The sequence below is a fragment of the Bombus flavifrons genome, chromosome 1 (assembly GCF_040668555.2).
Source record: "Bombus flavifrons isolate JBK064 chromosome 1, iyBomFlav1_principal, whole genome shotgun sequence".
Lineage (NCBI taxonomy): Eukaryota > Metazoa > Arthropoda > Insecta > Hymenoptera > Apidae > Bombus > Bombus flavifrons.
This window is the reverse complement of record NC_138442.1, coordinates 7544576-7562312: the sequence shown is the minus strand read 5'-3', so window position 1 is coordinate 7562312 and position 17737 is coordinate 7544576. Positions and strand designations below refer to the sequence as shown.

The window sequence follows — 17737 nt, the reverse complement described above, 5'->3', positions numbered from 1 at the left end:
CCCCTTTTAACGCTGCGTTATCGCGTGATGGTTGAATTTACCATATGTGACTTATCCGTCCATCCATCGTTACTAAATTAAGAAATTTCAGAATTAAACATTTCGATAATACGTTTTTATGTGCTGAAAATCATTGAATTTAAGACGTTATATCGCGGACTAAATAAATAAAAGCGGAAGAGGAAATACATAGGCAGAACATTTTTTAATGCTATTGTATCTGCAATGTTTGATATAAGGCCTGTATTATACTAAGGTTTGTTCAAACGCGGTCCATGAGACGTGGAACGACCGTGAGCTACCTTAACGTATAAATGTCACAGGAGTTCCAGCGACTTATTCCGCAAAGCTTGAGTCACGTTTATTCCACTAAGTGGCGTTCAATTGATAACGTAAATTTCTTAATACCGTATATATGCATACGTATACACTCGCAAGGAAATCCTATCGCGAATTTAATCACGAAAGAAATATAAAGCTGCGATCGTAGGTATCTTTGTGTTTTTCAAAGCGATAGATACAATTTTAACTCGGTCAACACTTCCAAACGTTCCACCTTGACAGTGAAACGACTCGCTGCGATCTCCTTTCCTGTTTGATAGCGAGCGCCATTGAAACAGCGCTCGCGTGAACGTTACAACCGCCGCATCTTCTGTCTGTTGAATTTTTCCTGCAATTCTGACCGATACGTATGTACTTCGAGTTTTTTCTTGTAGCAAAGAGAATAATGCGAGAAAACTACGTATATCGCGATCGAACAAAAATATCAATGACGCACGATAGATGCTTTCTATCACTACCTCGAACGATAATTTCGATATAATAATAGCGCGTGTTCAAGGGTAAAAAGATAGACAATGACCGTGAATTACCAGAAATAGCAAAGAATTCGGGAGAGTCGATCGCTCGTACTAGTTTTGATACAGCAAAGGAAAGAGGTTAAAGACCGAATAAACCAATTTAGAAAGGTGATCTCGATACGACCTTTGAACTCTCTCTCTCTCTCTCTCTCTTTCTCTCTTTGCATCAACTTTATCTCTATCTCTAGCCTGGATATTCGTCGCGTTTGCCCCTACCTCTTTAGACTAGTGTGCTTGGCTCCGTTGAAAATTTTGTTCTTCCGATCGCTTCCGACCGTACTGGCCTCGCTGTTTATGCTGTACAGGCTGTCATCCTTGGTGACCTTGGACGTGTGCAAAGTCGATTTTTTCACCACAGTGCCATTGTGTTTCGGGCTTTCGGCCGACACTCCGTGTTGCTGCTGCTCGTCCTGCCGGTGGTGCTGCTGCTGGTCACCAGCGTGCTCCTCGATCTTCGTCGAAACGATCATTGTTTTTCCCGTGTCAACGTACTTTTTCGGAGAAACGGTGATTACTTTGCCTGTCGGCTTCGAAGCGATAGGGGGCCGTTCTCTCAGACTCTTCTGCAACTTACTAGCACGGTAATTGGCCTGATTCGAGTCTCCCGGTGGTGGTTTGTCTTCGGTCGGCAGCATGTACGACAACATTGTCCTTTCTCCGTTCACCTGTGCGAGAAAAAAAAACCAAGCGATTCTACTTTGCGGAAAAGGGAAACGATGGTAATTGGTAGGACAGATGGCTGGGGCAACCTGGCAACACAAGCGTACAAGTCGATTTCCCTGCGCTGGAAATCATTGGCGTATCCTCATGCTCGTGTCCGGTGCTAATCGAGCCACGAAGGAAAGAGGTTGCGCTTGAATTACCAATTGGAACTAATTACACCATCAGCCGTGAGTTAGTATCCGTTAACGCTTCAACGATCTCTATGAAACGCTTTCTTTTCTCTAACGGATCGACATTGGTGGTATTATAACTGTAGAAACGATGCGATCCGATAGAAACGCTTCTGTCATTGTTGTCGAATCGTAAATGAAAATTTTCGAACCAGCATCGTGGAAAAAGGTGAAACGAACGGTTCTTCGAAATCTATTGGCGGATTAAGACGTTTTTCAGGTTTCCAGTAAGAAGAGGTTTGGAACAAGTTCAAGCGGTTCTTTAACGTGCGGATTTTAAAGTGGAGAGAAAGGTACGGCTGGAACGGAGAAAGAAACGAGAGGATCTCGGGAACCGTGACGGCAATCCAAGACGTTAGATCACGCTTCACCACATTAGATCCCGTTCACTCTCAAAGGATGCGGTGAGCAAGGATATCGTGACTCACCGATTGTCTCTTGTCACTTTAGATTTCCGTATCGTGTATCTTGACGATCATCTCCGGCGAGTTCGTGTATGGATCGATTGGAACGAACAACTATTACTAGCAAAAAGTAAACTATGGTAGCGCACGCGAGTCTATGACCGATGGGTTGGCAACTAAGTGATTGCGGATTTTGTCATTAGGTGGTATTGATAAAATCCGCAATCACTTAGTTGCCAACCCAATATATATTATTATACACTTACGTTCGATCGTTTTCGTAACGCTCTTCCGTTTCTAGACGAGAGAAATATACGAAACAAGAAGTTCTATGGGCGAAAGACGGAAGAAAGAAAAAGGCGCGCTCGTCGAAGAAAACGGATAACGCGAACTGGTCGACAGAACGTTAGAAACCTACGACGACCGAAAGGTTATGGAAGGAACGAGGATGTCGGACAAACCTCTTTGCTCGCGCTTCGTTCAAACTCCATTCCCGCCCCCTTTCCTTCGATTACGTCATCCTGCAATAGCAGGCTCTCCCTCGTCTATATCGGACCGGGCGCCGCCGCTTTTTTCCTATATCGACTGGCTGTTCCGCCAGCGCGAGCCAGGCGCAGCTTGCAAATCGCGTTTCGTTTCATCTTTGCCTGCCGCTTTGCGATGCGCTCCGGGGCTTGCCGATGCATTTCAGTCGACACGTACGCCGTATACTCGATCGTTGCTTTTTCTTTGTCTTTCGTCGATTGCACCGAACGTCGTAGTCGCAATAACGACGAAAAAAAGAAAAAAAAAAGAAAAAACAAGCAGACAGCTAAAATAAAATCAATATCGGCGGCATTGTCGGAGCGGATTCAATTGACCGAGTAAAAGCCGTATATAGGAGCGCGGTAAATTCGGCGGCGATTAGCCGCGAAACAGCGTACGTATTTTCGAACGGTTCTGTCAGGGAATTCGTGGCAGAGAGGAAGTGCATTGGAAAGTAATAAAAAGACATCAGGTAGCATTTCATTCTTAGGATACTTACGCTGTGACCAAGGAGCCTTCGAGTCGGTGACTTTTAAAAGGCTGGCGTGCTGGACTGGCATTTGGGCTACCTGCAACACAAACGCGATATTTCGTGTCAGAGCATCGCCTAGAATTTGAACGAGAAGCCTATTTCGAGTGTCGAAGCTCGCGGTATTTTAACGCGAATGGCATGCATTCCAGTGTATCAGCAGCATACTCCGCTGGAATTTAAAGCTACAAGAAGAAAGAAATATCACCGAGGAAATATCAGCAAGAAGCGGCGCTCTGCATTTGCTTGGCAATTCTAAAAATGCCATTAGTCGCGGAACCTGGAAATCTCTCGGTAGGCTGGGTTAGTTTCAACCCTGGCCGTCGAGGATCGCTCTTTTTCAATGGGCAATGCGTCAACATTGTCAGCAGGCGTGGCACGGGACGAAGCGGGAGCAAGCGATCTCGCTGGCTGAATAGGCACCTGTTTTCGCAGACAGGTGACACAAACGCGTACAACGCGGACTGTATGCAAACGCGTGAGAACCTCGGGATAGACCGAGGGCAATGACTGCTAGAACAGCGCGGGTGCGCCGACAGACGAATGTCTTGAAAAAAAGTACCACCTTCGACCGTCTGCCTGAGCCCTCTCGCTCGAGATTTCCACTGCCAACTGCCACGGACTTGTCTACTCGACAGACAAACCCTCCGGAGAAACCTACCATGTATTCGACGATGCGGGTTTTCCAAGTCGTGCGCGTCTTTCGCTTTTTCCTTTTCACCGCCATTTCCCACGCCGGCCAGAAACATCGTTTTATCAAAGATATGCGCCACTGCCTCGCGCGACATCTTTTTGTATACAATGTATGAACGCGAAGAACGATAAGAGCGGATCGAATTCTATCGTACGTGGTATTTCGCAGAACGAACGATCTCTGCGACTGCGAGTTTATTTTCGTGGGATTATCGGTCTCCGGTAACTGATACTTGCAGGAATGGAGGTGGAAATATAAACGAATTGTGCCACGCGTGGATGCGAGAAGTTTCTGAGTCGGCGATTCGTGAAATATGGATTTACAGGAAACAAATCAAGAAATAAAATTTGCGTACAAACACACCGCATATCTGGAAGATGCGGGTTTCGTTCGTGGTGTGTAAACTGATCCAAACGGCATTAGAAAGGAAACTGGACGTCGACGAACTTATCAACCGTTTAAACTAGTTTAAAGCGAGCAAAGCGCAAACGAAGTTACGGATACGTGATTGCGTTTTTATCGTACGATTGGGTTGCGCGTCGTGCGTCGTGATCACGGTGCATGACAACTCACTGTAGTTCGGTGCATCGAGCCACTAAATTGATAAATTTGCATGACCCGCTATTCACGGACAACGTCGTTTTACAACGCAGCAATGACTGCAATCACGCTCTCCTTTCCAGTTACGACGACCGTACGCGATTCCTTTCGTCGCAGCGAGCATCCGCTTTCATCACTAAGGCTGAACGATTTAATTGTTGCAAACTAGTCATCCACCGTTGTCAAGGTAAAAGAGAGTCTGCTTTTGTTGGCCGCGAACGTTACACTATCGCTGTCTGCTTTATCGTCTTTTTTGCAAAAAGCAACTCGCGTGTCATTTCTTCGTTGTAATACGATACCGACTTGTGTCGTAATAATCGAGTTGCGTGCCTTCCCCAACACTTTCGGTTCGACCAAAGTTTTCTAACATCTTTCGCGCATGAAATTTTGTCAACCAGCGACAGCTATCGATTATGAATAGCATTAACATAACGTTTCTGTTTTACGTTCGGTAAGACGAACACGCGATGCTTACATAATTGCGAGACTCCAATGGAATTGTCGTAAACAGGGGGCTCCATACTTGTCACCGTTAACGTTAGCGCGCCTACGTTTCATCTCATATGACCGCGTTATTTACAAGCTGGTCGCAATGTATGAATATAAAATACTTTGGCCAACCGTGGATACTAATCAATTCTGAGGTTTTACTCGCAATGTTGAATTGTAATTAGAATGGTCGGTGATGCGGGAAATTTGCGCAGTCCTGAAATCGGTCATCCCTGTCAACGCGGAACGATCGATAAAGCGTGTATCGTAAATATCCAGACAAATTCGAATGTATATATATATACACGTATCCTAGTGAAAACACGATAACAGTTTCATAGAAAAGTCTGTACATGAAACGCACAGGCGTAACGACAGGTTCGATGTTTATTTTAACTATGCTAAAATACACGCATCGTAATCGTCGAGCGTAGAAGCTCACGCATCGTTTGCTACTCTTTGACGCCTCCCTCTTACTCCCTTTACGCCAAACGATTATGCTTCGATGATAAAAGCGATTGAAAAATGTTTATTTCCGGCCACGAACTTCTAACGTTATATCGTACGAGATTTCCGGTACCGTGACTTCCTGTTGCTAACAGTTCCAGCACCTCCTCAACGTTGAAGACGGTCGAGAGGCAGCGAGTGGGAAAATAAAAAGCCGATGCTATTAAATATAGCTTTCACGCTTATACGTATACTGGATAGCAAAGTTTGCGATAGGAAAATCTTGTCACAGTAATTCTTGATTGCACGTTGCTGTGAAGATCAAGCTGAATAATTTGTTCTATACGTAAATCATTTGAAAAAGTATCGGCCTCTGCGTCGATCTCGATTTATGTTTAGCGTTTAATTTGCACGTGTGTATCATTGTCGTCGCCAAGTTTCGTGTTTCGGCACATTTAGGTAGAATATATTGTACGTACATCGGGGATATAGTCTATGTACGTTAAACGCGGGCTTGTCGACAACACGGACGCGAAATAAATGATTCTCACGACTTGTGGGAACTTTGTACGTCCGACGCGATTCACTCGTAAATTCAGCGGAGGATCCAGAAGCCTTTCTTGGGAAGAGCGACGTATCGAAACGTGGAGAAGTATACGTGGGTACATTTTTGAGCCTTCTTCTATGAGATTTAAAATTTGCTTGCAAATTACATTTTGATATCTTTGTTCGATTTAACTAATTGATAAAATAATTAATTAAATAAGTTAATTATATACATAATATTTTCATATCTTACACCATCGTGTAAATTCAAAAGCTCGCCTATGAAGATCTTCCGCTCTTTAAGTCGACGATAGATTTCATAGTTTCTTCTCGTTTTCTTTTGTTTCTCGACGAAACAACAAATTACACCAAATTAGCACTTTGCACGAAGAAGATGCGAATTCGCATCTTACATACTTCACGTGGTATCCTATAAAAATGTTAACTACCGTTAAGTAAAACAGAAAAAGAAACAACGAATGCTATAGATAAAATGTTACGAATGTGTTTTTACATTGCATGCTTGAATAATACGAAACCCCAATTATATAACAGTAATATATAATACGAAAACCCAACCTAACTCTCGGGTAGTTCGTTCCGGTTTTTAAGGAATTTAATAAAATAATACAGTTTATTTAGTACCTCTTCATCGGTAAAATTGTTTCCAAGCATATCGCGCTAAAAAACGTTACCAGAAGTATCTTTAATATGCTCATTGATTTCTAATAAAATATTACACTTATTAAACGCTGCTCGGTATGTTCGTTCCGATTTTTAAGGAATTCTTAACTTGTTTAAGGAGAATTTTTAAGGAGAGATTCTGGAAGGATGGAATGTTGAAGTTGCATGAAAGACGGAGAAAGGTTGTGGAACAGAACGGCACCTATATAATTCAACAAACGTATATCGAATCGAGATGTAAATCGGAAAGAACTTTCCGACATTTCCGATCTTTTCAATCACTCCAAAAAATACGCGAGAATTGAGGTTATACGCTCGTCAGAGCATACCGCCCTCAAAGTGTTAGTAATTTCGTTCCTCCGCCGTTCCCTGTCCAATTTTCGTCCTTCGACGTTTCTCTCTTGTTCCTTTCCTTTAATTTTATCGGTATCGTCGTTCCAGTCCACTTATCCTTATTACCGACGCGATTACTTTTAATACGATTCAATCGCTGTCGCTATCGTTACCCATCGATGCGTTTCGAGATCGTGCTCCTCGAACGACCAAACACCTTTTCTCGGGCCAAGTCGTGTCTCAAGAGAGAGTATCAAAGTGTGCATATCTCGACGAGGATGCTCAAAGGGAAAAAGAAGCAGACTCGAGCCTAGGCTCGTCACGACGCGACGATCCGAATCGTGATGAAGAAAAGAGGAAAAGGTAACGGAACTCGGCCGGTAACATCCGTCCACGCGTGTTGCTTTTAATGGTGTACGCGGTGATCACGGACCAGGAATAGAAGAAGACGATTGGCCAATAAGCTGAACCAGGCTGAGAAGAGCGCGGGAAGTTTGCTCTCCGATAAGGAAGCACGTAATAATCGGTTAAAATATCCGTCCGTTACTCTCCTCTGCTTCGTTTTTCTCATCCTCTTTCTCGGTTCATCGCTTGACCGAACGAGCCAAGCCGAGCCGAGTGTCTCTCTTCTCTCGTTCCTTTTTTTCCTGCTCGACGCGTCTCTGTCACGGGTATTAACGTAACTGTAGTACCGAGCGAACCGTAATACGAGCGCGCGCTTCTTCTCGTATGCGTAAGAATCTTCGGCTACGAGTTAAGTCATCAGGATTACAGATGCCGTGTACATATTTCTTTGCGAATGCGACACACGTCTGTGTTCTGGATGCTCCGCTGGTTGTCGATGCATGCCTATCTCTACCTACATTCTTCGTATGCACACACGCGCCGCTGTCCGCACGACACGACACTCCGTTCTCAACACAGGTCGGTGAAACGAGTCGTCGGATAATTAGATATCTGATATCGTTCTCCGTGGTTGACTCGCGCGATCTTTTCTTCTCGCCTTGAGCGCTCCAGAGATCGGTCGTGTCTGCGTTTGTCTGTGCGTTTCTGCTTTCTTTGCTCTACCTGATGAATATAGCTACTACGATTTGGATAGTAAACTGATTTCTTTTGCCGAAGACAACGTAGCAACGTAGAAACAATGTAACAATGATATCGACAATAGCAGTCGATTTGCTTCGTCATTCTATCAATTATCTTACTTAGTATTGCCTCAAAGTAGTTTCCACGTGATTGTTGAGTCATAGAGGAAATTCTGTTTTTAGCCTGTTAATGTGCAAATTTTTATCATAATGTCTTTTACCGTATGTACATAAATATCGATCGCTGTACCCACCGAACAGCTTATTAATTATTTCAATATACAAGTTCGTCGCTACGATACTCGCCATATCTTTCCTTTTGTTTCTATCTATATAAACATGTACGTTTCTGCCTCTACATTTTACACTTAGTTGCCAACCCAATATCTCTCTCGATGGACGTTTTACAAACGTACCCCTTTTCCGGATCCAACGAAACTCTACGTAGGAAGAGAAATCCAAGTCACGATAACTTTTAATCTTCGAAATTGTTGTTCAAATCGCCAATATGCTCTGCTACTTTCTCCAGCTGGCAGAATTAGCCGACTTAATCCCGGCAGATTTCATAAACGTAGTAGCTTTCAAGCGCCCTTTTATCGCGAAATGCATACAGAAGCGAGAGCCTCGCGCCACCGAGGGAGAGCCGTTCGCTCTTCATTCTCCCTTGTAGCGAATAAGAGAGAAAATGATCGCTAATGTACGTACATGTACTTACACAGAGAGCGATTCATCAAGGGATACAACGGATTCCATGGCGCGACGCGATTTTCATTTAATTCCGCGCTCTGCCAAAGAGAGTGCAGTTCTCGTCGTTTACCCTACGTTACGGCACGAACAACAGACTGTTGTTTCGTGGCCGAGGTTTCAACGTTTCCGGAAGCACAGATACGCGAAGCAGAAACGCTTTCTCGCGCAACGACGAACAAAAGGTCTCAACTAAATCGTTCGTGGCGAGGAAAGATCGACCAAGTTTACAGCTACTGGACGCCGTGGATACCGTTCCGAGTTACAAAGTTCAAGATAGAATTACCTGAAAAGTATCGGTAACTCTATATTTCCGTTTGCCGCGTGAAATTCTCCAACGACGAGTCCAATACAAATGAGAAAAATTAAGATACACCGTTGCGAAATCTCGGCTGCCTCGTGGGTCAGCCTGGAACCGCGCTCCGCTTATCTTAACCCGAATACAGTTGATCAGTTGTTATCGCGTTATTAAATAATTCCGGCGATATTCCTTGGCGATATTCGTCGTATCCGCGTCCGACACACAGCGGTTTCATACTGTCAACATCCTGGTCAATGACTTACGGCGACTCGTTCGCCGCACGAGTTACAGCATCGAGTTCGACGTTAATCTCCTGGAGCCGAGCAAAGTTGCCCGGCAATTGTGAAATATCCGCGCAGATCGTCTACTCGGCACACTGTACCGTGTTGCGAGGTCGACCTGTACGGATGAACCCGTACGGGTTCTAGCAGCTGGTTGGGTGCCAGCGCTAGCTAACGTCTATGCTTTCCGACGTTGTCCGCTGGTATTATAACCAGGAAGATGCGCGCGCCCGATCGGAGACGTAGTCTCTCTCTCTCTCCTATCTTATTGTGAAAATCGCTCGAGCCTCGTTACCTCAACCTCTGTCACCTTCCGGCTTATTTTCATTCCTCGGACCAGACTCGGATCGACGATGACGTATTGTATCCTCGTGGAACGTATGCGAGCGACCAAGTACGTGCATCGATCATCTTTTCTTTTCCTCTTTTCCCGATTTCCTCGTTGCACAGCAAGTTGCAAGGATGGTTCTCGCGGCTGGCCAAAGGAACAGCGGTTAAACGTTCGACGCGTGCCTCGCATTCGCGAATGACGTTTTTCCACAGGCATGGCGGGGAACGAAGGAAGAAACAGAGGGACCAAGTGCGAAGCTGGTATGCGAATCGCGATTACATTCGTCGCGATCGTGCGTGTACATACACACGTACACGTATCTGTGTATATCATCGCACAGTATAATGACGCGTGCACGCGATATTCCAGCTGACCCTCGTTCGCGTAATCAAGCCCTCTGCACTCCGTTTTTTCCCGTGACAGGCTGTCTTCGTGGCATTTGGTTTTGTCGCCGGCTGAAACGCGCCGTTTTACGTATACGTTCACGCGAGAACGAGGGATCGCTTTGCAGATTTATTCGCCACAAAGGCACAGCTTTTCAATCTCGTTATTTATCTGTGCCGAGTCGCAGGTCGCAAAACGCTCCTCGCTACAGCCCTTCGTTCAACTCGCAGCGAGCTCGCAAGATCCATAAAACGGAGTTACAGAATAAAACACGAAACAAATTGCTGTACATTGGCAACGACTTTTCAAGTATCGAACGCGCTTCACGTCTTGTCGTATTCCAAGCTCATCGTCAACATTTTGTTTGCAGAATAGCCGCTTGTCCGTGGTCATCCGTGGTATCGTCTCGAACCTACCTTTCCCTTTATTCTTCTCCTCTCGTGTGTACCTGCGATACAGCTAAACGTGGCAGCGAAAAAGCCATCGAAATTCCGCGCTTCAATTTGCCGTCGCGTGTCTCGCACGTTGCGAGCGCAGCGTTTCGAACAGCTGGATAATTTGGAATGCGGACAAAGTGCGTTACATAGGTAAGGTTCGTGGAATATCGTCGACTGTGGAAGAGCGTAGGCGCGTAAAGAGTCAACCGTTGGAATTGAACGGGTCAAGTTACGACGATGTGCCAAGCGGTGAAGTAATCCAATAAACTCATTGTCAGCTGCCGCGAACCTTGCGTCGAGCTACTCGCGAAAACCCTTTTCTTATTCGATTAGAACTCTGCTCCCCCTTAGCGGACGTTCGCGCGGGAATTGTCGTGCGCGCTCGTAATTTCCTTCTTTTCTTTCATCTACGAACATTTCGATCGAACAACAACACATTCGAGCTTCGACTTTTAATGATTATCTCAACACTAGAACTACCATTTGAAACGTAGTTATTTCTACCAAAGCCAGTCAAAATGACTGGTGTTTAAGAAATACGTAATAGTAGAATATTTTTATATTTATTGATTTATTATTATCTTAAAAAAGGAACTCCGTGTTCTGAGATCATAAAAAGTATGTAATAAGAACTTTAATAATAATAAGTACAATAATGAAGAATATTCAGTACCAAAATCTTTGGTGACAAGAATATTAAAATAAATTTCCATTGGTAAATATAAGAAGTGTAATATAATAATAGGCGTAATAGAATAAATAAAATACAAATATAACTTAAATTATTAGGTAGAAAATTTATCATTCGTTACATTTCTTACAAACGTAAACTTTCTTCTGCGTGCATTTTACGCATACATATTTTTTACAAAGATCGCAAATGGTCGTGGTATTATTATTATTACGGTACCCTGTCTGACACCATTTGCGCGAATAAGGTGACTTTTTTGACATACTTTAGATCTCAGATGTTCTATGTTCTATCCGTGATTTTTCATTGTCAGCGGCTAGTTCATCTACTAATTGAAACACAAAATCCTTTCTGGATATCTGCTCACCTGTGGTTTCCTTATATAAAATCCAGGCATTTATGCCAGCTAAATCTAAAATATCAAAAAATACTTGAAGTGGTCATCTTCTTCATCCCGACTTCACGCTATATTTTTTTGCTACTTGGTCTGCTATATCTACCCCAAATTTTCTTTTATTATAAAATTCGACCGTTTCAGGTACTCCCTTTTTCCTGAATAAGCAAATCCAATGAATAAAACAAAATTAAAGATTATTATATTATTCCTTTAGCTATTCCTGGAAAAGTCATTGCATCATTGCGAAGAAAAAATATAACATGAAGTAGGAATTTTAAAATAATATTGTCAAACCAGTCATTTTAACTGACGTGGTAGTTCTACTGTTAAATGACTTTAACTGAAACGTTTAAAAAAAAACGTTTGGAAATTGAACTGCACGGCTCGTGCACAGCTCGGTGTTTACAATGCCCCGAAACGACTGCAGTCACTGAAACGATTAATTAATCGTAGAACGTGGATGGAATAGATACATCAAGCTCTACGATGATGTTTCGAACGTGGCGCGTAGCACTCGATCATTCAAGCCAAGGCGTATTCGACGTATCGCGTCCTGTGTTCCACAACTGTCGTACGTGAATTGTGTTTAGAAGCGTGGCTTGTAAGAACGTACGTGTGTGTATATGTACACGTGGTTGGATACGTTTCATATGGAAGATACGTGAACTGAGTCATCGCGTAGTCGGGATAGCAACGCGTAACGGAATAATCGTAAAAAAGGACGCACGAGAACGCCGACCCATTCACACGAGTCGAAGATCGAAAGGAAAGTTTGGAAAACGTTTGCAAAAACTTACGAGCGAGCGTAATTAAGTTACGGTGCATCGACGATGCGCTCGTATAAATTGCAGGTTGCGTTCGAAGGGAGGAAACGAACGTTGGAAGATCGCTGCGGCGAATTGTCGATAGTTCAAAAAACAACCAACCACGAACGAAAGAATCGCGAATGTGATAAATAAAAAATCGAGTACGATTCGTCGTAGGATGCTAGCGAATTTAAAGGAACACGCGGCGGTGGTCTATCGAAGGCGAGAATCTCGCAGACAGAAATGTACGAAAAAGGCTAAAAGAGACAGAGAAATTGTAAAACAACGAAGTAAATTAGTTAAGAAGCGATGGCAAAGACAAAGAGGAATTTCGATGTTTCCAGGAAGTTACACGAGGCAAAGTTATTTCTATCCGACTGAAAACGTAGGTCAGCGCACCGAGACAATTTCCTGAACGGTTCATCCTACATACGAGCTATCCTCGTTAACGCGCTCTCGCTTTAACCGCATCTTTAACTTGTTTCGATGGAGCAACACGAAGCATAACCGTGGAAAATGAAATTTATTCAAAGTTTTAAGAACGTCCGGTTCGAATGGCGAAGTCGTCTTGAACCGGCTACCAGAGGAATTCTTTCGCCGTGTTCGAAGCAAAAAGAACTGAAAAAGGGGGTGACGAGCGCGAAGCATCGACGATTGTCGGCTTCCTCTCACGCGCTGGTAAAAACGCGCAAGAAAGACGAGAGGCAAGGTTTTTCTTTTTCCATTTCTCCAACGATCGTGTCAACAGCAATGTTCGCTCTTCTTTCGATAGCGTCGTTCCCATGCGGCACGACGCATCGAATAACCGAGTTCCAGCGAAAATATGCTTCGCGTGGTTCAGCGATTTAATTCAACTCTCGCGGTGCTTAATTTACGGTTGCGGAAGTGTACGGTACCGCGTGCTTCCCATGGCTACAGTTCTATCTATATACCGTGGATACAGCTCCGTTGCGAGAAAAGGGCCGCGAAATCTCTTTGGAATTGTTTCACGCGACGCGACTGTGTCTTTCCTTTTGAATTCCTAGCCGCAAATACATTTTCGCGTTGGAATAAAAATGAGAAATCAGACGATCGTAAAAAAGTTGCCCTTCGATTCCACCAGCGATACGAAACGAAATGACGCAACGCTGGACGAAGAGAAAAGGTTTGTAATTTAGGGTAGGTCGCGATTCGTCCGTTAAACGATGCCAGTTGCATGGCACGTGGCGCGTCGTTTAAACGTTGACCAGGAACCGTGCAACGGAGTTCGCATCTAACGTGCACGCGGCGGATCTCTGGCGTCAAGGGCAAACATTTTGATCGATACAAACGGTACGAGGAAAACGGTGAACGTGGAGGTACGACGCAAAATGGGTACACAACGTGCACCCACGTACCTACACGAATGTAACATACATCGCCGTGGAGTTAAGTCATTCGCCAGAATTAGAACGTACTGGCAAATGATGGACGTCGGTGTTTCAAATTCGATATACATATATGTATAATGTTAGATATACATCGTAGGCTATTTAGCGCTGGTCGACCGTACGACCGGTTGGTCGCGCTGCTTTCAAAACCTACCGCCGTACTGATATTTTATTTTCTCTCTGCCGTTCCCTTATTTTCTTTCGAGTTATTAACGAGATACCTTGCACCGCACTCGACTCTCATTTTAACGATGCTACCGTGCGCCTCGAGTGGCATTCTCCCTCCTTCCTTTGTTCTCTTTTATTATCGAGCCATCGAAATCGTTTCGTACGATTACTCGTTTGCGCTCGCTTCCGTCTACGTAGCTTATGTAACGCGCGTCATCCGCGTGCACGTCGCACTACTCGCTTTTCAATCTAATTTTGACCGCAGCCTACGTTCTTCGTTCCGCGAGCTTATTCCACGCGCGAGAATTACGACCAACTGTTCGTCCTTTTCCTTCGAATCTTCATTCCAATAATCTTCGATGGGACCACGAAGCAGCCAACTTCCTAACAATTCCAAAAGCTGTCGATACGCCTTATAATATCGGGACTCGGACGAGAAAATAAATTCGAGAGACGAAGCAAACTTATCGAGAGATCCGAAAGGCTGGCACGCACGGTGAGCCGAGTGGCTGGAGAAAGTTGCTTAAACTAAAATAGCCAATGATTCCATAGCGAGCCGAGGATTACCAGTTAATGAAAGTTAATGAAGAGTAGCGAGCGAGCGGAATAAATCGGCCGATCGCATTGCACGTAGATACCAAGCGGTTGCGTACTCGAGAGCGGCAAAACGGCAACGGTAACTGCATCAGCGACAAGGATAACGACATATCCAGGTTTAGTCTCCGAGACGAGACGAGAGACAGGATGGGCAGGATGCATCGAATTTCAAGCACTTAACACAAAGATCGCCACACTTTCCCTCGGCACGACCCTTCCTTCCACTTCTCTCTCTTCATCGACTATCCCTGTCCGGCTTTCGGTATTGTCGTAACATCGCTGACCCGTGAATGCACCGATCCAATAGGTACGAGTTATCCGAGACTATCGAATTTCATTGTCACTGCACCCTCGAAAAGCGGTATCCGATCGGCCTACGGACAGGTGCGGCACGATTTACAGCCAATCTAGCTCGATTCGTCCGGTTAACGAACCGGAAGGATATATCGTCGCGAATGCCTTCAGAGAAATTTAACTTCGCCTACAGTTTCCAATTAGCCACCGAGATAATTTAATTATCCAAGTGTATATATATATATATACATATATCGTATGCTTAAGCGTATAATGCGATAAGAACGGAAAGGAGATGGACCATAAAGTGGTGCAACCAGGGATGAGGCCAGAAACCGTCTCGCTTCGTCTGGCCAGCCATTTACGGTAGTCGTTATCTGTGCGAGTGGAGCAAAAATAAAATAGCCGGAGGCAGGGAATCGCAGAATTCGCGTAGCTGCGTTACAGTCGATGGTATGTTCGATGTGTATTCCGCGGAGATTAACATCCCTCGCGATAGCGATCGTCTGTTGATAGAAGAGGAAATGCTCGTAGGGCGGTAGGTCGGCCGTTTTGCGCGACAAAGAGGTAGAGGAGGATGCAAAGGCAAAGGCAAAAGCAAAGGCAAAGGAAGAAATCGATACGACGCCTGCGCGTCGTGGCACCTAACTCCGCTCGAATCGGCGTCGTTCGTCCTACTCGAAGCTACTACGCTTTTCCCATCCTCCCTTACCACCGAACTTGCCTTCCAACCGCTTTCGTTATCGAAACGGAGAGCACCCTCCTGGCCAGTAACTCACCACGTTTTATTGCCATCGAGCGACGGCTGCCGCTTCATAGGGAGGAATCATCGATGCTAGGATATCCACTGTGTAGATACGCTGTGCGTATATGGGGTGGGGGAGAGGTGAGCTTCTGCCCGGCGGACCGCTGCGATCTTTTGCGTTCGCCTAATGTTGTCTAGACGTCCTCGTGACACAGCAAACTTTAACCCACTCGCTGTGTACAGCGACTGACCCGGATATTTTGGCTCGAGATTAAATCACTGCTAGACGTCCGTTCAAGATGTTTAAGAGATGTTAGCTTAGATCTATAGATGTACGTTCGTTTATGTACACCGAACTGCACTAACGCCGACCATCTGCCAGGCTATCTCGAAGGTTTACACGTGTAACCGTGCGACCATCGTTTTCGCAATAATCGCCACGTCTGTTTGTTTCTTCGCAGCTAAAGAAACGCGGAAGATACGCAGCGTCGATGGGAATGTCGATTGTCCTTGCAAATGTGTCAATTCGATTTCACGGTATACGATCGCGTAATCGCGGTGGTCCACACAGCTACGCAATTAGAACTATTGGGTTGGCAACTAAGTGATTGCGGATTTTGTCATTACTACCTAATGACAAAATCCGCAATCACTTAGTTGCCAACCAAATATAACGAAGTTCGGTAACGAACAGGTACAAATACAAAGGACAGTATGGCACGCGATCGTCTAATCGCCTACAGCTTCACCGCAACCAACAACGATATCAAAGCGGTGTGGCTTAAACTCTAACGTAAATCGTGAGCGCTTTAAACGCACGAAGCAACTTAAAAGCGATAGATGATTACTATTTAAGTCCAGCATCGTCTCCGCGATAGTTTCGTACGAACCGAAAGATCGTATCCGGCGAATGAGTAAATACGTCACTCGAGGATCATACTTTTATAGATAACGTAATTATACGTCGTGTGGTGGCGATCGACGGTTCCGATAGAGCATACCGAATAGCATCATCGATCCCAGACTTATTTACCGCTCATCTTGGAACACGTTGGACCGGCTTCCACTCAAGGAGGATGTTCGACGAGTGGTCCTCGTTGTTTGTTCGCGTGTAGACTGACACAGTTACAACACACTATTGCTTCTATTCGACAACTTTACCCACACTATCAACCAGCGATTCTTTTCATCTTTTCGCTTGCAATTTCGCCTACATAGCCAGCAAGTAAATGCTTACTTGGGTCGACTCTGCGTTTCCTATCGAGACTCTACACCGTGATATTTGCGAATATCAGTCGAAAAGTTTAATCAACGTCGAAACCTGACGTACGAACGAAGTGAACACACCTCAGACGATCGAATAGTTTTGTAACAATCGTGACTGTAGGAAAAACGTGACACTGTATCGTATAAGGTTTCTTAGTATGATCTGGCAAACACCGTCAATTCTGAAAGTTGCAATTTTTGTGATTCAACGTCGCTGACTAGATTTTGCGAAATACCTGATTATACGTATAATTATACGTTTGAGATTCGATAGAATAATTCTATATGATTATATACAGGCACATTTGCAAATCCGTTTTATAGGGTATTAAGCACGATGAATTAGGTTATGTTCTGGTCGAACGAACCTGGAAGAATGTTACGCAATAAGGTGATCAATTTTGTAAAGCTATTAGCAGTATCGAACAGATGTTGGCTTTAGGTGTCTACCGTAGAAGAACAAGGTGACACGAAAGGAAACGGGGATTCGCGACACAGAACGTGAAATCGCGTAACAGATTTAACGTATTACTTACTAGTGTATCTGGAACAACCTGTTCGAAAACATGGCCGCGGATTAGAGACGTCCCTGACTTGTATGTAATTAGCCTGATCATACCGCTTCCATGTCTATTCGTTTCAATGGACACTTGATTTCAGCAAGAACAATCATTTTTATGACTCGATTTTGTAGCGCCTCGCACACATCGGTAATATTTTTATTACGCGCGCTAAAACTTTCGCTTCGTATTTGGCACGCGAAACAATATAGTATTTCGATCTGGTATTTCTATTTT

The 17737-nt window shown here is 44.5% G+C and overlaps 1 protein-coding gene across 1 annotated transcript in view; it reads right to left on the bottom strand.

Annotated features, from left to right (window-relative positions):
- Positions 1 to 17737, bottom strand: part of LOC138184980 (uncharacterized) — a 39657-nt gene that overhangs the window by 20224 nt on the left and 1696 nt on the right. The window contains exons 2-3 of the mRNA XM_069123525.1: positions 3182 to 3251; positions 1077 to 1525 (exon numbers count right to left, since the gene is read on the bottom strand). Of these exons, the coding sequence (XP_068979626.1) occupies positions 1077 to 1507 (431 nt within the window). The 5' untranslated portion in view covers positions 1508 to 1525; positions 3182 to 3251. The remainder of the gene's footprint in view (positions 1 to 1076; positions 1526 to 3181; positions 3252 to 17737) is intronic.